General features: G+C 45.8%; 3 protein-coding genes and 1 long non-coding RNA gene across 7 annotated transcripts in view; 3 read left to right on the top strand and 1 right to left on the bottom strand.

The window, feature by feature from the left end:
• Positions 1 to 1,572, top strand: part of sufu (suppressor of fused homolog (Drosophila)) — a 13,994-nt gene extending 12,422 nt beyond the window's left edge. For both annotated transcript variants that reach the window (XM_062463162.1, XM_062463163.1), the window contains one exon: positions 20 to 1,572. In XM_062463162.1, the coding sequence (XP_062319146.1) occupies positions 20 to 111 (92 nt within the window). In that variant the 3' untranslated portion in view covers positions 112 to 1,572. The remainder of the gene's footprint in view (positions 1 to 19) is intronic.
• A 1,917-nt stretch (positions 1,573 to 3,489) lies between these two features.
• Positions 3,490 to 14,839, top strand: trim8a (tripartite motif containing 8a). Of its 2 annotated transcripts, XR_009930604.1 has the most exons (7): positions 3,490 to 5,076; positions 11,356 to 11,451; positions 11,652 to 11,885; positions 11,986 to 12,017; positions 12,257 to 12,372; positions 12,650 to 13,393; positions 13,595 to 14,839. XR_009930604.1 is itself a non-coding variant. In XM_062463146.1 (6 exons), exons 1-6 carry the CDS (start codon positions 4,504 to 4,506, stop codon positions 13,312 to 13,314), a joined length of 1,716 nt encoding a protein of 571 aa, XP_062319130.1. In that variant the 5' UTR covers positions 3,490 to 4,503; the 3' UTR covers positions 13,315 to 14,839. The 2 variants fall into 2 exon arrangements, 1 of the variants encoding a protein (XP_062319130.1); XM_062463146.1 differs by having other exon boundaries at positions 12,650 to 14,839.
• The window catches only part of LOC134021996 (uncharacterized), an 82,437-nt gene continuing 63,838 nt past the window's right edge, over positions 5,331 to 23,929 (bottom strand). Inside the window, exon 2 of the long non-coding RNA XR_009930605.1 lies at positions 5,331 to 5,477. This is a non-coding gene — a long non-coding RNA (uncharacterized LOC134021996). The remainder of the gene's footprint in view (positions 5,478 to 23,929) is intronic.
• Positions 18,626 to 23,928, top strand: LOC134021992 (sideroflexin-2-like). 2 transcript variants are annotated; one of them, XM_062463139.1, is made up of 13 exons: positions 18,626 to 18,912; positions 19,142 to 19,183; positions 19,296 to 19,460; positions 19,739 to 19,909; positions 20,070 to 20,168; positions 20,354 to 20,429; positions 20,941 to 21,026; positions 21,120 to 21,180; positions 21,353 to 21,419; positions 21,521 to 21,570; positions 22,558 to 22,607; positions 22,736 to 22,783; positions 22,885 to 23,928. In XM_062463139.1, exons 2-13 carry the CDS (start codon positions 19,155 to 19,157, stop codon positions 22,982 to 22,984), a joined length of 1,002 nt encoding a protein of 333 aa, XP_062319123.1. In that variant the 5' UTR covers positions 18,626 to 18,912; positions 19,142 to 19,154; the 3' UTR covers positions 22,985 to 23,928. The 2 variants fall into 2 exon arrangements, with proteins under 2 accessions (XP_062319123.1, XP_062319125.1); XM_062463141.1 differs by lacking the exon at positions 19,142 to 19,183 and having other exon boundaries at positions 18,633 to 18,912.

Here is a 23,929-nt window from a genome sequence, read left to right as displayed (position 1 = left end):
CTCCCCCTCCCATTCTGTCAGACTAAGTTACCGAAGGAGTACAGCTGGCCAGAGAAGAAGCTGAAGATATCCGTCCTTCCAGACTCTGTGTTTGACAGTCCCCTGCAGTGAGACTGGCTTTAGATATATATATATATATACACACACACACCTAGACACTGGGACCACACACAGCCCAGTAGGAACGTGAGTGTGGTCCCTTAGCAAACCACAACCCAGCCTTGGTCCATGGGGGTTGACCTGCTCCAGGGGCTCCGGTTGGAGGCCCCAGATTTGGGCACACTGACACTGTCCCTCCCTCACGGCCTAGCAGGACGCAGACATCATGAAGAGTACCTGCCAGAACTACTACTGGACTTCCCCGGCCTACATTCCAATAGACACGAGTGGGTTTGGGTGTTCCCTTCTGTAGGTTTTTATACTTAGTAAAATATCAATTTCTTTTGTTTTTATTATTATTATTCCTAAGTGCTGGACATATTCTGTGTTTGTGTGTTTGCGGTTATGCCAAAGGTGCCAGTAGATGGCAAAGTGGATCCATGCTGTTTGTGTAACTCATGGGCCACATGGTTGATGAAGAGTTTGACTGGAGACAGACTGACTTCCCTCAGTGCCAGCCTCTCTGTGTGTTAATCAGTCAGAACACCTAGTTAAAAAAACAAAAATTAAGATTATCTTGCGTGTCTTCATGTGTACGCAATATGTATGTAAAACCTTTGCAAATATTTCCCCTTTCATATCCTGCCGAAGTCATGTGTGTACTGTGTTGTATGTATTTGTTTGTTCTGTTTGTGTAACATGCTCTCCACATGACATGAAATGGACCCAGGCCCTAACTGTCGACAATGCTGTGGGAAATGTGAGCAAGAATTCATGACACTACTTTGAAGACTAGTGTTTCGTTAAGGAATGTTTGTTAGTTTTAAAACTGTATGATATATGTTCTTTCTGGTCCTCTGTGGTGTTATCTAGGGTTACTTAAATGTGCTGAAATGTACTCCAGTCGGAGGATGTGAGTAAAATATGCCCTGTTTCAGGACTCGAGATGCATCCTCCCTCCTTGAGCTACCCACTGACCTAACGTGGCTAGACAGGAGAAGGCTAATTCTCCTAGGTCTACACAGCTGTTGCCAGTAGAGACTATTACATTAGTGAGTCCTCACAGGAAGGTAGGAAGTGAGGAAGGCTGCCTTTGAAGACTATTCAGGCATGGCCGTCTCTTCTGCTTTGCGGTGAATAGGAAACTATGTTTCTGTAGAGACGAGACACTGCCTGCCAGTACATCTGGATTAATTGAATCAATGTTTTTCTTTTTTTTGTCTTTTGCCATCCCTCCATCTGTGTGTTTGGTGCGTGAATGTATTTCAGAGTTTGTTTCCTAAAGAGAGGATGTGTTCACTAAGCATCATGATGTTGCCGTGATTTTTTGTTCGTTTTTCTGTGTGGTAGTGTAAAAGAGCTTTTATGAGGCGCCAAAAACCCACATTTTTGTGATGCTGTTTTAATTTGGTAACGAATTGTGTAACTGCCTATTCCTCTGTAATCCCAAGTGCATTAAAGGTATTTACATGATCAGATCCTTCTCTGAATGTGTGCACTGAAGGACATGGTAAACATTGTCAGTCATCCCCCTAGATCAGATGTCCCTCCTCGAAGGCAATTTTAATGAATTCTGTTTAAAATCTTTGGTCCTTAGCGTAACCATTACGGTTCGAAAAACATGCCCCATCCTGTATCTGTCCTTAATCACCCCCTACCCTCATTCCTCTCACTTTTCCTCCAATCAACCTCGATGCTCATCCTCCCCTTCTCTAAAAAAGTGGTCCGTTCTTGGCCTGAAACTCCCAGGCTGAAAAGTGGCCCCACTCCGGCCCTGCTTGAGATCATTGACAAGATCCTCCCGTGTAGTTCTTGGCTGATTCCTCACCGTTCTCATGATCATTGCAACTCCATGTGAGATCTTGCATGGAGCCCCAGACCGAGGGAGATTGACACTTCTTTTGTGTTTCTTTCATTTGCGAATAATCACACCAACTGTCATCACCTTCTCACCAAACTGCTTTGTGATGGTCTTGTAGCCCATTCCAGGCTTGTGTCGGTCTACAAACATCCCTGACATCCTTGGACAGCTCTTTGGTCTTGGCCATGATGGAGAGTTTGGAATCTGATTGATTGGTTTCTTCTGTGGACAGGTGTCTTTTACACAGGTAACAAGCTGAGATTAGGAGCACACTCAATGGCTGTTTATCAATCCACATTTTTTTCCGTTCTTGTGTTCTTGCGAACTCATTTGACGTCATCTTTCATTGCCCAAGTACGGTTCCAATCCAAAGAACAGAAGTCACCAAGAACACCAAAAATACCGGAAATGTTCTTGATCCGCCCCTTTTATCGAGGATGCATCGGATAGTGACTTGGTCAGCGAGAACACATCTGATTTCCCAGAAGTCATTGCAAGGCCACACTAGGGTGACCAGAAGCATGACCCTGAAAGGAAGGACACTTGGGTCCAAAATGGAGGACAAAGGGTCAAAAAGGAGAACAATCCCCCCAAGTTTTTTTTTTTATACAAATCCAATACTTCAATACAAGTGCACTGATTTTCTGTTGTCTTTGGTGAGACAAGTTTAGTCAAATGATAAATAAGAAAATAAGACAGTAGGCCTACCATTCCCCAAACTATTTCAATTGTAATATAAATTAAAATATATAATTTGGTCAGTTCAGCAGCGGTTGTTTTATCATCCGCTGTTGTGTTCAGAGCAAAAAATGATGTTAAGGAAGAGTGCCCGGCAGAACTAGCATTATCCTTGTGCCGTTGCCTAGCGCAGGCATGCCGCTCTAAAGCCCCTTTCCCCCTACTACTCACGTCTATATCAATGCGACAGAGCTTACAGAAGGCACGATATTGATCTTTGCTGCTCTTAGTGGCAAAGTGGAGTTCTGAACTCCACGTAGGTTTTAATGAGGTCTTTCTTTTTGGCATCTGAAAGCCTACGCGAGTGGTAAATGGCGACGGTGGGCAGGAAGGGTCAAAAAGGAGGACAAAAGGGCGAAAAGGAGGAAACGCAACAGCGGTCCGGATAAAGGGCTGGAAAACCGGACTGTCCGGACGAAATTCGGACGTCTGGTCACCCTAGGCCACACGCATCTCAAATCGTTCCCCGTCCTTGCGGTCTTGCAAGACCGTTCATAGTGCGTTCATAGTGTTCTTCGAATTGATAAACAGCCCATAGGCTATTTAGCGGATTCGTGTTCTCTGTTTGTGTTCACCAAGGTACACTGAATGGAATAAAGGGAGAGAAGGACAGCGCGTAAAGGGGAGGTCTAAAAGATGTCTTTCATACAATTCGACCCATAGGCATCCCGTCCTAGACTGAGTTTTACTGGAATACGCTACTAAACCTGTATACAGACAGTGCACGGATAGCGTTTTAAATTAAATCCCCGCCTACTTCCCCGTAGACCCCTCCTCCTTTATGTATCAGTGCTGCCGTCACGCTATCAGAGAAGGGGGAGCCGAGCAAAATTCGGAGTTACGTCCAGTGTGGCTATAGCTCTCCTAAAGGAACCAGAAAAAGCACAACGATTATCATATTAGGACGACTGGAATATAGTGCAGCGACAATTTTTTGGAAATGTATTTAGACCTTGACCGTCAACGAATCGCTTGATCCTGCGAAGAAGCAGAAATCTTCTGACGTTTTCCGTTTTTAACAGACTGTCGCTGCATCGGAGAAGCTGCATACAAATGAGATGGAAAATAAATAGTAACGTTGCTTTTTAAATTTGCTCTAAAGACGCTGACAAAATGGCTGTTAATAGAAAGCTATAGAAAGACGTGTCGACCTAATTCTAGTAGGCTGTGAGAGCTATTTAATGTGACTGTTTGATACGTTGTTACAATTACTCCACAGACTCTGGCTCTCTTCTTAAATTAACCCGTTAGGCCCATAGATCGGCTACCTGACGAATATCCGTCCTACTTGCGCTTTTCACTTCCTCTTCGTGTGAGGGAATTCATATTCGCAGCGACATAGCCTACTCTGTCTGCTTGTTCTGTATTCTGCTTCAGTTTCTGACTTTTTTTATGATAGTATATCCTAAACATGCCCAACTGTTAAGTCTGTTTTGTCAACTTCCCTCGGCTGTTTTGTGGATGGACATTAATGATTGACAGATAGGGAACGCGCTATACCGTATCAGCATCCTTGTCCCTTAATGTCTCGCCATTAAGTGTTACGCCATTATAATCAAAAAGCAGATTATTTTGGTGGGTTGTAGATTTTTCTAATCGTTTTTGTCATAAAGACACGACAAGTGTAGTTCAGTGGTTAGGCTAGGGTAAGTTGCAGAATCTAAATATTCTTTAGTCTATAGCTATATCGTTTTACTTTGTATTGTAATTTTGTCGGAGAGCCTACTTTTCTAAAACAAAGAATCCGGGTTAGGCCAGCCAATTCTTACAGAACCGTTGACAGGAATCCAACAAACGAAACCAACATGGCAGAGAGTTGGAAAAACTGTTTCGAAGAAGAACTTATCTGTCCGATCTGTCTTCATGTGTTCGAGGAGCCCATACAGCTCCAGTGCAAACACAACTTCTGCCGGGGCTGTATCTCCGAGGCCTGGGCCAAAGAGGCGGCGGCAGTCCGATGTCCAGAGTGCAATCACGCATACTCTCAGAAACCCACACTGGAAAAGAACATCAAACTAACGAACATTGTGGAGAAGTTCAATTCGTTAAACGTCGACAAGACACCCTCGGTGTTGCATTGTATCTTCTGCCGACGGGGCCCTCCGCTCCCGGCGCAGAAAGTTTGCTTGCGTTGCAAAGCGCCCTGCTGTCAATCTCACGTCCAAACGCACCTGCAGCAGCCGTCACCGGCTCCGGGGCACCTGTTGGTGGATACGGAGGAGGTGAGAGCGTGGACTTGCCCACAGCACGACGAGTACCGACTGTTCCACTGCGAGGCAGAGCAGGTGGCCGTCTGTCAGTACTGCTGCTTCTCCAGGTGCGCCTCGAGCCATGGACACGCCGTCTGCGACGTGGAGGTGCGAAGGAACGATATTCGGGTAAGTGCACCACAACGGGCCTATAGGAGGCCCATGACCAGGCCACTGACATGAATCTAGCTTCTCTTTTAAAAAGGGTTTAATTTTCACGTATTTATTTGTGAATAGGGTATTAAACGGGTTATCAGTGCCACTCTGTGCCACATTTGTTGATGTTTGAGGATGTCTGGCCCAAAGGTCTCTTTCGTTACATTTACATTTTATATTTATATTTATATTCATTTAGCACACGCTCTTATCCAGAGCGACTTACAGTAAGTACAGGGACATTCCCCCGAGGCAAGTAGGGTGAAGTGCCTTGCCCAAGGACACACCATCATTTGTCACGGCTGGGGAATCTAACCAGCAACCTTCTGATTACTAGCCCGATTCCCTAACCGCTCAGCCACCTGACTCCCTCTCTTTGTTAGTTTGACATCCAGTTTGTCACATCTGAAAGGCCTATACCTTACAAGGAAACTGACCCAGCACAAGGCTTTAGGGTTTATCCTTCATCCTCATAAAGTGCTCTGTTTATAGTTGCACTTAAGCTCCATGTGCACAGAAAAGGGTGGTAAAGCTGTGCCCCCCTTCTCCCCCTTACACACACACACATACACACACACACACACGTCTTTACTAGCTGAGCCAGTAGTATATCTTGCTCAACTTAGCGTGTAGAAGTGCTAGTGGAACTAATTGGATCATGTATGGATCATGTATGAAGTAAAGGGTGTGTACATGTTTCCACAATGTCCAGCTGCTCCATGGAGCTAGACCACAGACACACGGCACAGTATAATCACAGACACACAACAGAGCAGAGTCGCAGACACACAGTAGAGTCACAGACACATAAAATACTCACTTTGTGTATGATTGTTAATTGAACTGTCTCAAAAGTCACAGTATGTACTTCCACTGTCCAGTCTTTCCTGTACTGAATGTAAACAGAAACTTTTTTGTACAAAAAAATGATTCATCTGGATAATAAGGTGTGTACTATTATGTGTGTTGGCACCCACTACCTCTATGAATCAGACATGGTAAAGTTCCTGGTAACACAGTCCCACCCTCCCCTCACGCAGGGCTAAAGATGAAATCTTCCCAAACAGGAAGTGATGACTGAAAACCATGAGGGGTGGCACTAGCTTCGACAGGAAGTTGGTTAATGTGCGTCGGAGTGTCTCGCGGGACAATACATTATGACAAGGATCTTTCGCTTTTGTCGGGGTGGAAAGTGGGTGAAAGGGCAAACCACAGATGTGTAATACACCCCTGTCCTCGATCTGAATGGGATCACACGTTGATGAGCTGACACATCCCGAGAAACACTTGGACAGCAAATCTGCATACTAACCTGAAGGAAACTGTGAGACCGCTATGCTTTGACACGAGGGTTTCCAATAAGAAGGGCTGTTTCCTGGTTTCAACAGATGGGTCACTAAACATAGTGGCTACTTAGTGTTGCTTGCTAAAGTATCTTGCCATGTGTGTCATGAAGGAAGTTGGGAAAGAAGGAAGAAGATGGGAGGGAGGGTGAGGGGGGGGAGGGTGGGTGGGTGCTGGTGAGTGATGATGTGTTGCTGTGAGGTGTGCTGTTGTGGGCTTGGCAAGACTGGCCCTGTGGATGCGTGGAGGAATTCTCTCTCTCTCACGCTCTTTCATGGCCCATGTGTCGTGGCTTCGATGGAGGCAGAGAGAGGGAGTGAGAAATTACAGCTTTAAAACACACTACGCTCTCTCACTCACACATACACACACACACACACACACATCTTTTTGTTCTTTCATAACGGCAGGGTTTTTACAGGGTGACTCAAGTCACACAGGAATTCATTAGATGTGCCTCTCCTCCCTCCACAGGAAGGGTGTGTTTACCTGACACCCCCGCAAACTCCATAAGTATCCTACCTCTTCTCTCTCTCTCTCCCTTCCGTCTCTGTCTCTCTTTCTTTCTTTCTTTCTTTCTATTTCTTCCTCTGTATCTCCTCCTCCTTCTCCTCCTCCTATCTGGCCAGCTGTGTGTTGGGCTAGTAGCCAGCATAGCTCAGAGACAACACAATGGTTCCCAGCCTGTTCTTACATGTACAGCCTGCTCCTCTCCTCAGCACAGCTGAGCACACACACACACACGCACACAGGCCTGTCATATGTACACACACAAAACACAGGCACACCTGTTAAGTACACACACACACACTTGTTAAGTGTACACACACACACACCTGTTAAATGTACACACACACACACCTGTTAAGTCACATGTACGTACTGTACACACACATTTTCCTCAGTGTTCAACGAAGGTTTTGTCATGGCGATTCAGATTTAGAATATGGAACCAACACTGGTGTCTTTGTAGCAGTGATTGGAGGATAAAGTTTCCCCTCATCATTCTTGTTGATGGGAGGTCGTTCACAGGGGTGGGGGTGGGGGAGGTTGGACCATCCCACTGGGGTGGGGGCGCGAGAGCCTGGCCCGTTCCAGGGGGCTATTTTAGTTTGAGGCCGTGAATGCTGTTGGCAAACCTCCGAACTGTTTATGTAGAGCACAAAGCCCAAACCACCATGCTAGCTCAACTCTTCCAGAGCTGCTTCTGTGACTAAAAGCATCTATAAAAAATCTTTTTGTATGTGTGTGTGTGTGTGGGGGGGGGGACATTTCAATGCCTCACCTCTTACTTTCTCCCCTCCCCCATAATGAGTTGGCAGTGTCATGTCTGTCTGAATATGAGTCATGCTCTTACAATGTGGAGGGCGTTTTGATGACATGTCATGTGGAAAACTTGTCCTTTGATTCTGAAAGAGACTCTGATGTCTGTACCCTCAGGGATTCTTGCACATCAACATCCTGGTCCAGCCTAGCCCGCATAGCTATTCACAGTCCAGTCCAGCTCAGTCCAGTTCTAACTATCCCAGCACAGTACTATCTCACACTTAGTAGGGGAAAGAGAAAGGAAGGCGTGGAACAGAAACTGATACATTGTATGGTGAAGTAAAGGGTACAGCACGGGGTGTAATTGGAAGCACTATTATGCATGCAGACAGAAGCTGTGTGTGTGGGAGGTGGGGGTGTGTGTGTGCAGGCTAAGGGTCTCTCTCTGGGGATGTGGTTTCATTCTGTTGGAGCTCTTGTTTTGTGTCTGTCTGTTGGGCAAACAAACGCAACACAACACCGAGGCCCAGTTCTGCTGGGTTGGGGCCTGGCCTGCTTCTGTCCTCTGAAAGGCCTAGTTCTCCTGTGTGCTGCGCTCCAGTGAGCTGTCTCAGGTCAGGGGTCAGTCTGGTCTTGATAGCCCAGGATGTGGTCTTGATTCTGGGCCTCTGTGTAGCTTGAGTCACTAGTAGAGCTCACAACTCAGCACTCAGCTAAGAGAAATGGTGACTCTTCACCGGTCAGCACTCAGCTGTGTGATTCCTTGTGTCTCTCCCAGTCCCAGTCTCTCTCTCCCAGTCTCAGTCTCTCTCTCCCAGTGCCAGTCTCTATCTCCCAGTGCCAGTCTCTCTCTCCCAGACCTAGTCTTTCTGGAGAAGGCATAGAACCAGAGAAAGAGAGGATCGTTTTGGAAGATAATAAAAGAGAAGGTGAGGTAAGAAAGGGTAGGAGAAGAGATGGAGAGGCAAATTAAACAGTGCAGGAGTGAAGATGTGATGGTAGAGAGGGCAAGAGAGGGAAAGGTAAGAGGATAGAGAGAGGGGGTGCTGAGAGAACAAAAGAGAGCGAAAGAATGAATGGACTGGAGTGTCGCGTTTACTGGGCTGAACGGTCGCAGTCTCTTGGACCGTGTGTGAGAAAGGTAGATAAGAAAAACACAGGAAAAAGTGCATCTGAAGAGGCCTGTTTCTGTGATACCAGAGCAGCACTGTTACCAGGGCCTACTATAATTCCCTTCTTCGGCTCCATCCCTCCATCTCTCTTTTCCCTTTCCCCCCTCCATCTCTCACTCAAATTTTCAGCTTTCTCCCTCTTTGTCTTTTCTGTTTCTACATCTCTGTTTCTCCCTCCCTCATCTCTATCTGGTTTTTCTCCATCCATCTCTCTATCTGTTTCTCCAACATCTCTCCATCTGTTCATCCACCCATCTTTCTCTTTATTTGTTTCTCCCCCATCTATCTGTATTTCTGTCCCTCCATCTCTCTCTTTAATGGTTTCTCTCCTGTCTCTCTCATCTCTCTCTTTATTGGTTTCTCTCCTGTCTCACTCTCATCTCTCTCTTTAATGGTTTCTCTCCTGTCTCACTCTCATCTCTCTTTAATGGTTTCTCTCCTGTCTCACTCTCATCTCTCTCTTTATTGGATTCTCTTTCCCACAACTCGCTCTGTTGCTCACTCTCTACAGCTGTCAAATGGGTAATGCTCCAGGCATTTGATCTTTTTCATGCCAGCTAAGGTGCATTTGTGTAAATTCCACAAAGTTTGCCATGAAGTAGGCGTTGCCAGTAATGGCCGTGTCAGGAGGAGGTGTTGGGAGGAATAGCGGTGCATTTTAGCAGTGCTGCTCCTCCTGCGTAATGGCCTCTTCATCAGCGATTTAACGCAATTTATTTCCAGAAGTCATTCAGGCATATTTATCAAAAGAGTGAGCGGTTACACACTTATGTTTACTGTGTGCAATGGGTTTGGTTCAGCACATTATTATTTTATTTTACAAAATGGACCCATCCAGAGCCATGGGTCACTGTTAGCAGGCAGTGACCCATCAAGACCTGGCTTATCCCACCATACTGTACACAGTCTCCCTCTAAGACCATTCTCATTCAATCAATGCTCAATGTTTGAGTGCATGAAAATGCCTTTTTGTGCTTCGTTAGTAGAAGGTTGTGTTCTGCACAATATTGCCAATGCATGAGTGTCACTTGGATATTAAAAAGTAGTCATTGCAGGGCTGGAAGCAACATGATGGAGAGTTCAGTGAGCAAATAAGGGATAAGGGTGTTGTGGTAAGGGATTACCACAACACGGATAGGGAGCACATGGCTGAGATGCTGCTTCCTACTTGGTAACTGAATGCCCATTTAAGCCTTTTATTTGAAAAGTACATTAGCAAATGATGCCAAAACATTTATGAACATAAAACAATAATAAGACAGTCTTCCAATTCAAGTTGTCACCCCCTGTGGATACATCTGAGGAAATTGCGGTGCCACAGGACGAAGACTCGCAGAATCTCTGCAGAGTTACACATCTTTTCACACAACACTCTTCTGTACCATCGGGCACTTGATTAGTTGTAGGCACCAGCCACTCAATTATGCAATGATTCCACCCACAAGGTGGATTTGGTTTTACTATATTCTGGATTAATTGAGTGAGCAAGATACCAGATTATTATTTTTTGGTAAGGTTTAGACAATAAGGTTAGACTATACACCAGTGCCCTAGTTGGTACCCCAGGGCATTATCTGGTACCCTGGAAACTTTGCGGTTCCTGGCCCTAGTTTTCTCTTTTGGCCACTTCCTTTCTCCTTTTGTACGACTTTGCATCACTCTCGGAAAGCAGATTTGCTCAAAGACTCACACACTCACTCACACGGAGCATAGTCTGGTGTGTTATTCACACAGTCATGACTATCGGTCACTGACAGAGAGGCCAGAACAAACAAAGAGAGACCTACTGTTTTACAGAAAGAGAGAAGGACAAGCAGGTTTTCCCTTTTTGTCTCTTTCTCTCCCCCTCTCTCACTCCCACCATCTCTAACTCCGTGCCCCTTTCTCTCTCCATCTCTCGCTCTCACTCCCCCTCGCCCCCCCTTTCACTCCCTGTTTCTCTCTTTCTCATTCCTGCTCTCTCCTGACTCTCACACTCTGCTCTCACATGTTCCCATATTGTATAAATATATACACACAAGTGCTTTGCTGCCATGGCAGCAGCCTCCTCCCCTCTGTGCCTGCTAGGTACCTTTCTCATGAAATTGACCAAGGTTCACTTACTGCTGCATGGCCTGGCTTGGGTCTTGTGTCTCTCTGTGTCTCTCTGTGTGCATGTCTCTGTGTGTGTCTCTGTTTCTGTGTGTGTCTCAGTCTGTCTCAGGAGGGAGGGTTAGGATGGAGTGAGGATGGGAGAGGGGAGGGTTCGGAGAGGTTAGGGTTATTAAAGGAGAGGGAAGGATATTGGTCAGGGCATCTGGGCTCATATTGTGTGTGTGTGTGTGTGTGTGTTTGGATGTGCACCAGAGTAAAGTTTGGTTCTCAAGAGTCTTGTGATGAGATCTGTGACTAACCCTTGTGTGTATTTTTCTGTCTCTTTACTCTCTCTCTCTCTTTCTCTTTCTCTCTCTCTCTCTCCCTCTCTCTTCAGCACATGTTGATGAAGCAACAGGAGAGGATAGAGGATCGGGTTCAGGACATTGAGGAGCAACTCTGCAAGCTGGAGTCGGACAAGACACAGGTGGAGGTAGGACATGCACGTACACACACGCACGTACACACACGCACGTACACACACGCATTGCTCTAGAAAATAGAGAAATGGAGTGAGAAAATCCATGGAAAGTCCAGCGCAGTGGTACGTGGTCAACCTTATACTGCTGTGTGTGCGTGCGTGCGCGTATGTGTGTGTGCATAACTAGCCTCTAACTCCCCTCTCTCCTGCAGGATGCTGTGTGTGAGCTGAAGGAGCAGGTGAAGTCTCAGTACCGGCGTATGCAGCTGATGCTGGAAGAGGACCTGAGTGAGACCATGCAGCTGCTAGACCGAGCCCACTCCAGATACCGACAGGAGAACTCCCAGCAGGCCTTGCGGCTCAGCGAGAGGAGACAGGAGGCTGACAAGCTACTGAGCTCTGTTCAGATGGTCTTGGACAGGGCCGAGGACATCAACTTCATGAAGGTATCGCTCGCTCACGCACACACACACACACACACGCACACACATGCTAAATAAATTAACAGTTGTGGACTTAACTGACAAATGTGTTTGTCTGTTCCAGAACACCAAACCTGTGAAGCTGTTGAGTGACAGGTGAGTGCTTCGCTGTGCCGATAACACTTGAGAGGAACCAGTGTATGTGTGTCTGTTGTAACAGTGTTTTCAGTGATGATGAGCCCTACCAGTGCTGAGCCCTACCAGGCATCACCCCCTTTCTAGGACAGTTCCTCTAGATCTAGTGGTAGACGTTTGGGCTCACTGTGGAACATCTTGTTCATTCCCCACCTTGTCCCTCCTATGTGTGCCCCGCATGTGTGTGTGTGCTCGGTTAGGTCCCAGTCATGTCTGGGCAGCGGCCTCCCACCTCACAAGGTCGGCCATCTCAACTCCAAGCTCCTGCTCTCAGAGGTCACCAAGAAGGAGAAGAACCTGCACAAGATGCTGGAAGGTAAGAAAGGAGAGGAGTTGAGATACCGGTACCACTGTTGTGTTATTGTTTGCCATTTCAAATATTAAAAAGCGAGGGAGAGAGAGGAAGAGGAGAGAGTAAATAACACTGACTAACTACTGTACATACTACTCTTACAGCTCTCTTCAAGTATTTTGTGTGTCAACAGATGTGTATTTTTTTAATAAATAGTATTTTCTCTAACCTCTCCCATCTTTCTCAATCCTTGTGTCATCTTCCTCTTTATCTCCCCCCCCCCCCTGTACTCTTCTCCCAGTTCCGTTCAGTGCACCTTCGCTCCTTCTCCAGACAGTGCCGTACCCAGCCACCTCCCAAGCCTCCTCCTCCTCCTCCTCCAGGCCAGAGAAGCGCAAACACTTCTCAGCCTTCCCCGAGGGCTCTGGAGGGGCCCACAACTTCCAGGATCCTTCCCCCAGCGCCAAGCAGCCCTACCTGGGTGGCCAGGGCCGTCAGGGGCCCTCCTCGTCTTCTTCCGAGGGCCCCTCCCAGGCTTTGAACCCCAGCTTAGGCCCCAGCTCCTCAGTCCAACATATCAGTGTTCTGGGGGACAGCTCCAGTGGCTCTCCATCGGCCCCCCACCACTCGGGCCCCGTTTTCCCCCCTTCCCACTACCCCAGTGGGGGCCCCTCTCAGCAGGCTGTTTTGCCGGAGTATGCAGGCAGGAAGATCCTTATGTGTACCATGGATAACTGCTATTGCTCTGGGGTGCCCCCTCGCACCAACCCACCCTACCCGAGATCAGGCTCCTTCCCCTGGGTGACCTCGCCGGAGTACCCTCCTCATCCCCAGCTGTCCTCCGGAGCCTCAGCCATGCAGGGGCTGTCTATGAGGGACTGGATAGATGCCTCACAGACACACAGACACCCAGACTTCTACGGGCTGTACGGGCAGTCCTCGGCCAAGCACTACGTCACCAGTTAACAGTGAACTGTGCCTATAAAACTTCTGGATCCCAGTCTACTTTCTGCTCTCACAAGTCTACAAACTTGTTGTTATTTTTCTTTCCCTCTCTGTGGGAATGACAGTTACATTTACATTTAGTCATTTAGCAGACGCTCTTATCCAGAGCGACTTACAGTAAGTACAGGGGCATTCCCCCTGAGGCAAGTAGGGTGAAGTGCCTTGCCCAAGGACACAACGTCATTTGACACGGCCGGGAATCGAACTGGCAACCTTCAGATTACTAGCCCGATTCCCTCACCGCTCAGCCACCTGACTCCCAGTTCATAGACAGGATTCATGTTGGTGTGATTATGAACACATCAGAATAGAGGATAAATATAACAGGCTGTTATAATTGGGGTGTGTGTGTGATGGCAAGAAAGTAGATTTGCTTTGGATAATTACTGTTTTACCTAATGTTTTGCTTTGACTGGAACTGTAAGCTATGACAACTTGGTCTTAACCACATTCAGGAAGTTATTTGTCTTAAAAGAAGTCCTTCCTCTCCACAGAGAGAATTGTTATTGACTCAATCCATAGACTGCAGTGCCTGAGAACCCCTAAGAACTCATTTTATTTCCTGAAAGTAGTCTTAACTTCCTGTCCCAAAGCTCTTGACTTCCTGTCAGTTGCTGAAAGCCTCCTGGAGGTGGCTGTATATTCCATGGGTCCTGGCAGGATGTGGCATAAACGGTTGTCCGTTTTTTCATGACTTTTATACCAGATAACAAATGGAATTAAACTGCTACTGTACACAAAATAAACAAATCAATGTACTTCAGAACAAGACTAACATATTGTTTGATTATGGCTAAAAGGAAATATATGTGATATTGCTGTTTGTGTTATTCCAAGACATTAGCTTGGACCATGTCTCATGTTAAACCTGGTGCTGAAAACGTGCCAGCTGGGATTCACTATTTCTGTATGCCACAGAATGTTCGCTGTTCTTTTACTGTTGTGTTGGTTACACTTTAACCTGATCAAACCCACTCCCCCGCAGGTGTGTGTGTGTGTGGTCATGGAGCTCGTCATTGAGAGAAGGTGTGTTAGTTTAAGAGATGTTTTCACAACCATTCATTGGGCCTGAAATGTGTGAAAGAAGCTCCTATACCACATATACACACTGTTCCGTAATACTCTATTTACATTGATTCATTTAGCAGATACCTTTATCCTAAATGACGTACAAATAGTATATGTCACCCGTTTATGGAACCTTTCCTACTGCCAGACTGGATACACCCAATGAACTGAGTCAGGAATGGAGAGAGAATAGGAGGTCACAAAGTCTAGAACAGACTAATCTACATGCCACTATACAATACTATATCCTAAACAAACTTGGGAATGCTATGCCATACATAATAAATGACAGTAACAGAGAATGTTTTGCTCCTGGTAGCCTGTTGGAAGTGTGTGCATTTTCTGCAGTGTGTCTACTTCCTGGTTTAAAACATGCAGCATATTAAAGTACCTTGCCTGGGAGAGATTTCCCTTTGTCTCTGTGGCGCAGCTGGATGGTACGTTAGGTCGCCTCCCAGCATTCATTGAGGAAGATCAACTGTAAACCCTCCCCCTCTTTTCTCTCATCCTCCCCCCTCCCTCTCTACCTCCCTTGTTCTCTCCCCTCCTCTCTTACCTTTCCTCTCCTTCCCTCCCTCTCCCTATCCCTCCCACCATCTCTCCTTCCATCCTTTTCTCCCTCTCCTGTGGTATCATTTGATTGCGCCCGGTGCAGTGGAGGATGGGTAGAATAGCAGATGATATAAGCACAGACTTCTTAATGAGGCCTGGGACTGCACAGTCATCCGCCGATCTGTCAGTCATACTACCTCCACCCCTCCCTCCCTCTCTCCCTTCATCCTCCCCTCCCCCAACTAAGCAGGAGATGGAGGGTGTATGAGTGGAGGGTTGGGGTTGAATGGTGGGGTGGGGTGGAGGAGAGGAAAGAGGAATCGTACGTGTGAAAAAGGAAGAGGGGCATGAGAATGATGGAACTTCGTCATGAACCTGCACGTCTTATAACTTATGAAATGTTCTGTCTTCTCCCTGCTCTTGCCCTCCTGTCCACACCCCCTAAACTCAGTCCTGCTGGTGTGTGTGTGTGTATATAGAGCATATTTAGCTTTTTGTAGCTTCATTTGACTGTGTGCCCTTTAAGACCCTGTCCCTGAGATGGAGGGGAAGGAGAAGAGGGGCTAGGTTTAGTTACAGTCTTTGCCATCTTCAAGGCCTCAGTATTGCATGTGCATGTGTGTGTGCATGTGAGTGTGTTCATGTGTATGTAGGGGAAGTGACATGTATGTGGCAGCTTGTCAGAATTCCCCATGCTCAACTGTACTGCCCCCCCTTCTCTCTTTCTCTCTCTCACTCTCTCTCTGTCTCTATGCTTGATTAATAAAACATGAGCCGGCTGTTCAGAGGGGGCTCTTTAATAGGCTGGCCCTCTCTTCTTCACAGACTGTGTTAGGGGTGCACTGCTCAATCTAAGTGTGCTGCTAGATCTCCAGTCCCAGATTGAATTCTACCAAACTGTAAATGGAAGAGCTCTCACTGGTTGTTGTATGTGATGATCCAGTAGGGCTAAGGCTGTGTAATGCACTTTAAAATCTTCCGCCAATCCTCACTCCTCATGTCTGTCTAGAAATAATCTGGACATCTGGTGATGGAATACTGTTGGAGAGGCAAAGCAACACAATCCATTCTATCTCTCTTTCTCGGCTTTCTGTTTCTCTCTCCACTAACCAATCTTTTTTTCTCTCTCCAACTTTTCTCTTTCACTTTCTCTCCACTGTCTTTCCCCTCATTCATCACTCTCTTTCCCCCCTCTCTACACTGTTTCTTACTCTGTTTCTTTCTCTCTCCCCCTGTATGTGTGGGTGTGTTGCTGGGTCATCATGACAGCATATGGGGAATTCAGCAGGAAAGTACAGGATACAATATCGGCCCTGTGCTGATATGCTGGGTGCTATTTGGAATGGTGTGTTTGACTGTGTTTGTACTTCTTGGAGGTTAGTGGGAGTGGTTTCATGCTGTGTGGGAGAATGTGTGCTCAGGTGTTGCTGAACGATCCTCATGTCGGTGTGTGTTTGCCTATGAAATGGTGTGACTTGAGTTGTGTGCTGTGTGCGTGTGGTGAATGTGTGTGTGTTTGAGTAAAGACTTATGTGCCACACAGCTGTGCTGTACTATGGCAGGTGCGCAGAGAAAGAGAAGATGAGTATGTACACACCCTTGCCTTTGGGGCATATGCCTGTTAGAGTTGTGTAAGTGTGTGTGTGAAAGAGAGAGAGAGACACAGAGAGGGAGAGAGGGAAAGAGAGGGTGTGTGTGTTTCACTATATAGCTCTGTACCGGGGAGCTGTCAGCTGTTGTGCAGCTGCTGTTTGTGTGTTTTACCCTGGAGGTTTGTAGGAGCTGCAATGAACACACTTTGACCCAAACACACTAACACACACACACACCTTTAATGTTGCCTTGCATAATTGAAGATATTCACGAAATTGCCACCCACTTCCTATTTTATAAACAAGTGTATCTTTTCTCATCTATCTCTCTCTCTCTCTCTCTCTCTCTCTCTCTCTCTCTCTCTCTCTCTCTCTCTCTCACACACACACACACACACAAAGTATCAGTTCTTCCACACAGAAGTTAATAAAGTGTGTGATAGATTGTAACAATATCCTGTTTTTGTCTGGCCTGAGGTCTGTCTGGTGATTTTCATTAACCTAACAAAGGTTTCCAGCATTCATCCTGCATGTGTATATATGAGTGTGCATGCATTTATGTGTGTGTGTCTGTTTAATCAATCAGCTCAGAAACATCCAGAGAAAGAAAATAAAATACAGAGAAAAAATTAAGGTATTGCTACCCGTGGATATTCGGCACAACCACATTGTAACTATACATAGACACATCAGACTTTAGAGGTGTTTTACGAGCCTATTACAGACACATACAGCTTTACACAGTCTGTTTTTTCAACACACTAGAGCTGCAACATTTTGTGGGAACACAAGGAGCCGTTTTTGGCACAGTAATGAGGCCAAAGATCAAACATGAAAACATTTTTTTTAATATTAATTCACTGAGGTGACTATGGAAACAAACAATATCTCCAGTATTTATGTAATGTTCTAATGGGTTTGGAATGTGCACACACACACACACACACACACACACACACACACTGTGTAATCCTGTCTTTCACACTCACACCTTGTGCCAGTTGTTCAGAAGTGATCTGATCAGATTTCGGCTATTGGATTGGATCAAATCTTAAAAATGGGTTGTTCAAAATAAAAAAAGGATTCTGAAATTGAATTAGATCACGTAATCCAGTCTTGGTTTTGATCTGGATCAAACCTTCAATATATGTTGTTCTAAACGTTTTTATAGAACTGGAATACCTTTGATCTAAAATAAATCTAGATCATACTGATCCCAGCAGAAGGGTGGATTAAGGATGGATTTCAGGAAAAAAATGTAATAACAATTGGTAAATTAAAACTATATTTGTATCATGTAGCACATATACATGTATTTATATGAAAGAGCAGAAGTACAGATTAGTCTGGCAAAGGAACAAATCACTCTTTCCCAACTTCAGCAAACCAAAGACAGAATTGAGATCCCCCTCCAAAAGGGAGCTTCAAAAAGCTGGTCTCTCCACAACTGAAGACGAAATCTGAAAGTTCTTTAATTTAGTTAACTATTGGAAATTTAGCATTTTTCTCATTTTGAAACACATGTTCAAAATATTCACATTGTATTTGTGAAGAATGTATATTTGTTTGTTTTTATTTGTTTGTGGGTCAGATGATGGCTCTGACAGTTTGGATTGTTTTATGCTTCAAATCAAAACACTTAAAAGTGACCCCCATGCTGGCTATTGAACCCGTTCTTTACGTAGCTAGTAGCCTACATTCTTATATGTAGTCCCATTTATAACACTGGGAATCCGAATTTGGTATCAGGGTGATCCAATCCAATGTTGCTTGAAAAACCAGCACAAAAGTAAAATTGATTACTTGAGCCTGGATAACAAAACATGGGATTTCAAAATCCAAATAATTATGATCCAGATCCAACTTTTTTGAACAACTGGGCCCTGGCGTTCCTGAAATTCGCCCATAAACCGGTCACTCACTCACTCAGAGCAGATCGTCAAGTGAGGAAGTCAAGGAAGCATGCACTTTAAAAGTATTCGAACGTAGCCCTTTAGTGACAAAAGAGGAAGTGGGGTGGTGGATTTAAAGAGACAGTGCAAACAGCCCTTTGCACAAACTGTCGCTTTAGCTAACTAGCAAATAAATACTGCATTTGAATAAATACTGCAATAAGCAATTAATTCCATGTGCTGGCGGCCAATAATTGTAATTTTCGGTTGAAAGAGAGAAATGTGAAGAGAACAGAGGGACTGAGCTGCCCTCTACTCTGATTGGAAGACGTGCTGCCACGTGAACCCCTCCTTCGGTTTAGCTATTATAGAATTTTAAAACACTTAAATTGAACTCAAACTACATCCACTACAATTAAGAGTTAGTGTTCCCACGCGTATTCTGACCTATCAAGGTATGTAGCTAATCGATCATATATTATTTAGCGGCATACATATAAACACGTGTACCTACCTTGCTGTTTGCTAGAATAGTGTTATCCAGTGGGGTGAAACCCAGTGACATATGTAGCATAAGTCAGCCCAGGAATGTGCCTTGCTGGTAAACAAGCTAAATGGCTAGAGTTCGCTAGATCAGAAGTGAAGTTTATAAACGTTTCGCTATTTCACATCTTGGATTTAAAGATACAGAAAGCGTATGTCAGTCAGTGGGTTTGCGCTTCACAGGTACGGTTTGGTGGTCAGTACTTAAGGAGCCTGAGATGAGTTTGACACTAGTTTTTTGTTAGGATCATTTTGTTAGAATTTCAAAAACCCTGTGCTTCCTCTTTCCCGCTAGGGAAGCCAGGATGGACCAGAGTCGGTTTGACATCGACTCTCCCCGCTGGGACCAGAGCACCTTCATGGGCCGTTTGAAACACTTTTTCAACATCACAGACTTCCGCACGGCCCTGCTACCCGACTCCAGCCTGGATCAGGCTCGAGAGCTGGTGGACAGCTGCAGGTGGATGTGGGGGGGAGTAAAGGGGAATTGAGAAAGGGGAGAGAAGTAGTGAGGAGGGGAGAGGAGGTGAGGGAAGTTAAGAAAGGGGAGAGAAGAAGTGAGGAGGGGAGAGGAGGTGAGGGAGGGAAGTTAAGAAAGGGGAGAGAAGAAGTGAGGGATGGGAGATGAGAAAGGGGACAAAAGAAGGGAGGGAGGGGAAACTGAATTTATGTTTCCGTTAACAAATGCAAAGAGGAATCCCACTAGAATGTGGTGGCTCGTGTGTGTGTGTGTGGCAGAGCGGGCAGCATTCCTCCAGGCACCACCGAGGAGCAGCTTCTCTACGCCAAGAAGCTCTATGACTCCGCCTTTCACCCTGACACGGGCGACCGCATGAATCTGATTGGCCGGATGTCCTTCCAGGTTCCAGGGGGAATGGCAATCACAGGCTTCATGCTGCAGTTCTACAGGTGGGCCAGGGTTGTAGCAAACATCCACACAATCATATCTTTATGTGAGTGCATTACATTTGAGTGCATTATGGGATATAGGCCTCTGTCCATAGGTTGTATGAAACCGTGCTGGACTCCGAAACCATTTGTGTGTGTGTGTCCGTGTGTGCGGCCACAGATCAGTGCCGGCTGTAGTGTTCTGGCAGTGGGTGAACCAGTCTTTCAATGCCCTGGTCAACTACACCAACCGCAATGCCGCCTCACCCATCTCCAAAAAGTAAGCCACCAAACTGGGCCAGGTCCTGAACCACAAACCCTGGGCAAATCATCTGACCTAATGTTAACTTTGACAAATGAGGGAGACTATGAGGGGGAGAACCAGTAGAGAGGGTTCCTCCTGTTTATGTCTCTAAAGAGTTCCGTCAGAGAAACCTTTCTGTGTGTGTTTGTTTGTGTTGCCAGGCAGATTGGAGTGGCGTACATCACAGCCACTAGCACTGCCCTGGCCACAGCTGTGGGTCTGAACCTCTACACCAAGGTACCTTCTCCACCAGCAAAGCAGTCTCAGACAAGTTGACTGTGGTATGCACACAAACACACTTCTTATCGGCCTTGAAATAATGGAATCTCAATCTGACTTTTAATCAATAGCCCCTTTTATACAGCAATCCTGCAAAATTGCCGTAAAGATAACCTGCCATTGTGCCGGCTTTGCTTGTTTACACTGAACCAAACAAAGCCGGCATAATGCCGCCACTTTGTGTGATGTTAGACGTCAGCGTCATAGCATGTGTAGTCCCGCCATGTCGGCTCTCCCTTTTAAACAGACGTTGATTCGGCTCTGTGACTACCAAAAGCGTCTGCTAAATTAATAAATGTACCTCTGCTGCCGGCTTATTGCCGGTACAACGACGACCCCACCATGCTGTGTCCGTACCTGTTTTATTGAACTGCAAGGCAACATTCCCGGCTTTAACAGGCTGTGTGAAAGGGTCTTCTCTGGCCTTAAACTGTCTCACCATCATCTAACCCCTCCCCCCCACCTCCAGAGAGCCCCTCCCTTAGTCGCCCGCTGGGTGCCATTTGCAGCTGTGGCAGCAGCTAACTGTGTCAACATCCCCATGATGAGACAACAGTAAGTATAACTTGTGTTTGCGTGTGTTTGATTGCGCGGGCGTGTGTGTGGTACTGATCGTGTGTGTGGTACTGATCGTGTGTGTGTCTACAGAGAGATTCTCAATGGCATTGCAGTCACAGATGAGAACGGCAACAAGCTCGGCCACTCTCGAGTGAGTACTGGGCTGATGGCATCGCATTCACTCACGAGACTGCCCACTCACTCAATCTCTCACTCCCCCTCGCTTGCTCCCCTTCTCTCTCCTCTATTCCTCTCTTTCTCCTTCTCTATTTCTCTCCTCTTCCTCCCTCTCTCCCCTTTGCTCTTGCTCTCCTCTTTCTCAGAAAGCTGCCATTAAGGGTATCACTCAGGTGGTGATCTCTCGCGTTACCATGGCAGCCCCGGGCATGAGTAAGAATGCGTTTGAATGCAGTACATTTTTATTAATTCATCCAATCAAACAACCTCTCACAGCACTCTCTTCATACATCTGTTCTCCTTTTCCCCCACAGTCATTCTGCCGATTGTCATGCAGAGATTGGAGAAATACAAGTTCATGCAAGTAAGTGTGTACGCTTATGTGCAAGCGTAGCCATGTTGAATTGGTTAAACTCCCCCTCACCTGCCCCATAGAAAAGGTAGCTAGAGCCACGTTTATGAGGGGTGGTCAGCCAGGAGTGCCCTGAGTTCAAACCCTGTTGGGGGTAAGAGAGGGAGGGAAGTTGTGCTGACGAAAAACCCAATGACTGACATGTGACAAGTGTGTGATAAAAAGACAGTGTGGTGGGTGAGAGGAAGACAGACAAAGATAAAAGGGAGATGTAAAGAAGGAAGATGTAGTTATTGTGCACTATGCTGTGGAAGAAGTCTCTTGTTCTACTCTATTGCTGTGAAAGTACCAAGTTGATGAAGTCCATTGGCAAATACAAGTTCAAGACAAAATCTAAGTATTTATTACAGATCTGTAAGGTGCAGGTGTCTGATGCACTCAAGATGAGCATCTCAGAGGACTGGACAATGAATACAGGAATGAAAAGCAGTTAAATAGTATCACAATATGGGAGAGGGGTGACAATCAACATAGCTTTGCAAGCACAGAAAGAAGATGCCTCATTCATGGTGCTAGATAGCTTTTGTTTAGTCTTTAGATAGGGCTCCTAGATAGCCTCGACGTTCTTCTTATTTTCCTCATTCAAAGTTGCATGGCATTATACACTTTGGTAACATTGTGACTTCAGACCTGCAATCTAGTATCATAGACATTTCCTAGTCGCATCTTACATATAACTGACTTATAACTATGCAGGCATAAGCAAGCTTTAGCAAACAGCATAATGACCGTTTATCAATGCTACAAGAAACATAAATCATATATAGGCATATGGGTCATGTTTTCATGAGCTAATATAGCAGGGTATAGATCAAACATTGTTTATTATATTCAAAACATTCAAAATGGTATAAAAGTTATAAAGTAATCAGTAGTTGAAATCTTTAACCACTCATCAATTAGCAATAATTAATGACAGACCTCTTCACTGTGTTCCAGAAAATCAAGTTCTTCCATGGGCCCCTGCAAGTGATGATGGTGGGAGTGTTGTAAGTCCAGGCTAACTTCTCTGACCCGTAGAACTGTAATCAACTGGAAAAGATTATCTTGGGAACAGCTCTCCTGCTGCTTTTTGTAACTCTCCTCCCCTCTAATCCCTTCTCCTCCCTTCCCCTAGCCTCGTCTTCATGGTACCAGCAGCCTGCTCCCTCTTTCCTCAGAGTTGGTAAACAACACAGACTCTAAATCCCAACGTACCTTGTGCTCTACCTGAAGGGGGACTTCAGTACTCATTAACAGTGTACGTGCCTGTGTTTTTTACTCCAGTTCCATTGCTGTGTCCAAGCTGGAGCCAGAGCTCAGGGAGTCCATCGTGTCTCAGTATGGAGATGGCATACGCCATGTCTACTTCAACAAGGGGCTATGAGGCAGAATGGTGGACAGAGATGATCATCAGTCTGCCTGTAGCATGGCTACCCCGCTAACAACCACCGTTGAAAATGTTTTTATGTTATGTTTCTGTGAACTCCCCCAAACCCAGGCTTTGTAATTGTATTGATACAACTTTCTCCTTTGTATGTTTTCAAGCTATCAACTCATTAATCATGAATGTGACTTTCAATCATGAGATTTCTTTGGTGTATGGTGTGTGAAGAGGTCATTTGATACAGAAAGAATACAGTGACAGAACCGTATTCATTGCTTACAGGTTTACCTGGCAAGCCTTGTTTATCATTCAGGAAGCTCAACTATGACTGAGACAGTTATGTGCTCTCATGGTCCAGACTATGGCTGGGAGAAAACCCAACTGTAGCTCAAGGCAGATGTCTTTCCAAAATGGTCAGGATAAGAACATGTTGTGTCATTCAAATACAAACTATTTGCCGAGCAGCTGCCCCCTAGTGGTCATGACTGCCAGCAGCAGGCTTATTGTTGCACCAGGTCATACCAAGTCTCCCCCCCGCCCCCCCCCCCCCCCCCCCTCATTGATTGTCCTCATTGTTTCCAGTCACCCAGGAGGGGAGAGCAGAGGAATATGTTATGGTTATCTGGGGGTGAATTTGCACTGTTTCAAGTGCATTGACATGCATAATACAAAATATACAAAGTTATGGGACTTGAGCATACATTTGTGCACATGGAAAGTTGTCAATTTGTCATCTCTGTGGGGGAAGCATGGGTGATGTTGGTGATCAAAAGGCATCCTCACGTTAAGATGCTTTACAACTGGACCTGTGAGGACTGAACTGCAGGGAGTCAGTGAAGCCATCAGTGCTCTTGTGGACTCTGCCTAGACTGCAATGCAAATACTACAGTGCAAATTGACATTTTGTTCCTTTGAAAGAAACCAAATAAACAAGTTTATACTCTC

Source organism: Osmerus eperlanus, chromosome 6, assembly GCF_963692335.1.
Source record: "Osmerus eperlanus chromosome 6, fOsmEpe2.1, whole genome shotgun sequence".
NCBI lineage: Eukaryota > Metazoa > Chordata > Actinopteri > Osmeriformes > Osmeridae > Osmerus > Osmerus eperlanus.
Note: the sequence above shows the minus strand (reverse complement) of the source record. Positions and strands in the feature narration are given on the sequence as shown.

What these genes read in the sequence shown, in the direction of transcription:
- trim8a (XM_062463146.1), top strand. Translation starts at nt 4,504, where the DNA reads ATGGCAGAGAGTTGGAAAAACTGTTTCGAAGAAGAACTTATCTGTCCG. An exon ending in TGCGAAGGAACGATATTCGG is followed by an intron (nt 5,077 to 11,355) that starts GTAAGTGCACCA and finishes CTCTCTCTTCAG; the next exon opens with CACATGTTGATGAAGCAACA. An exon ending in GTGAAGCTGTTGAGTGACAG is followed by an intron (nt 12,018 to 12,256) that starts GTGAGTGCTTCG and finishes GTGCTCGGTTAG; the next exon opens with GTCCCAGTCATGTCTGGGCA.
- LOC134021992 (XM_062463139.1), top strand. Translation starts at nt 19,155, where the DNA reads ATGTCAGTCAGTGGGTTTGCGCTTCACAG. An exon ending in TTCATGCTGCAGTTCTACAG is followed by an intron (nt 19,910 to 20,069) that starts GTGGGCCAGGGT and finishes GTGCGGCCACAG; the next exon opens with ATCAGTGCCGGCTGTAGTGT. An exon ending in ATCCCCATGATGAGACAACA is followed by an intron (nt 21,027 to 21,119) that starts GTAAGTATAACT and finishes GTGTGTCTACAG; the next exon opens with AGAGATTCTCAATGGCATTG.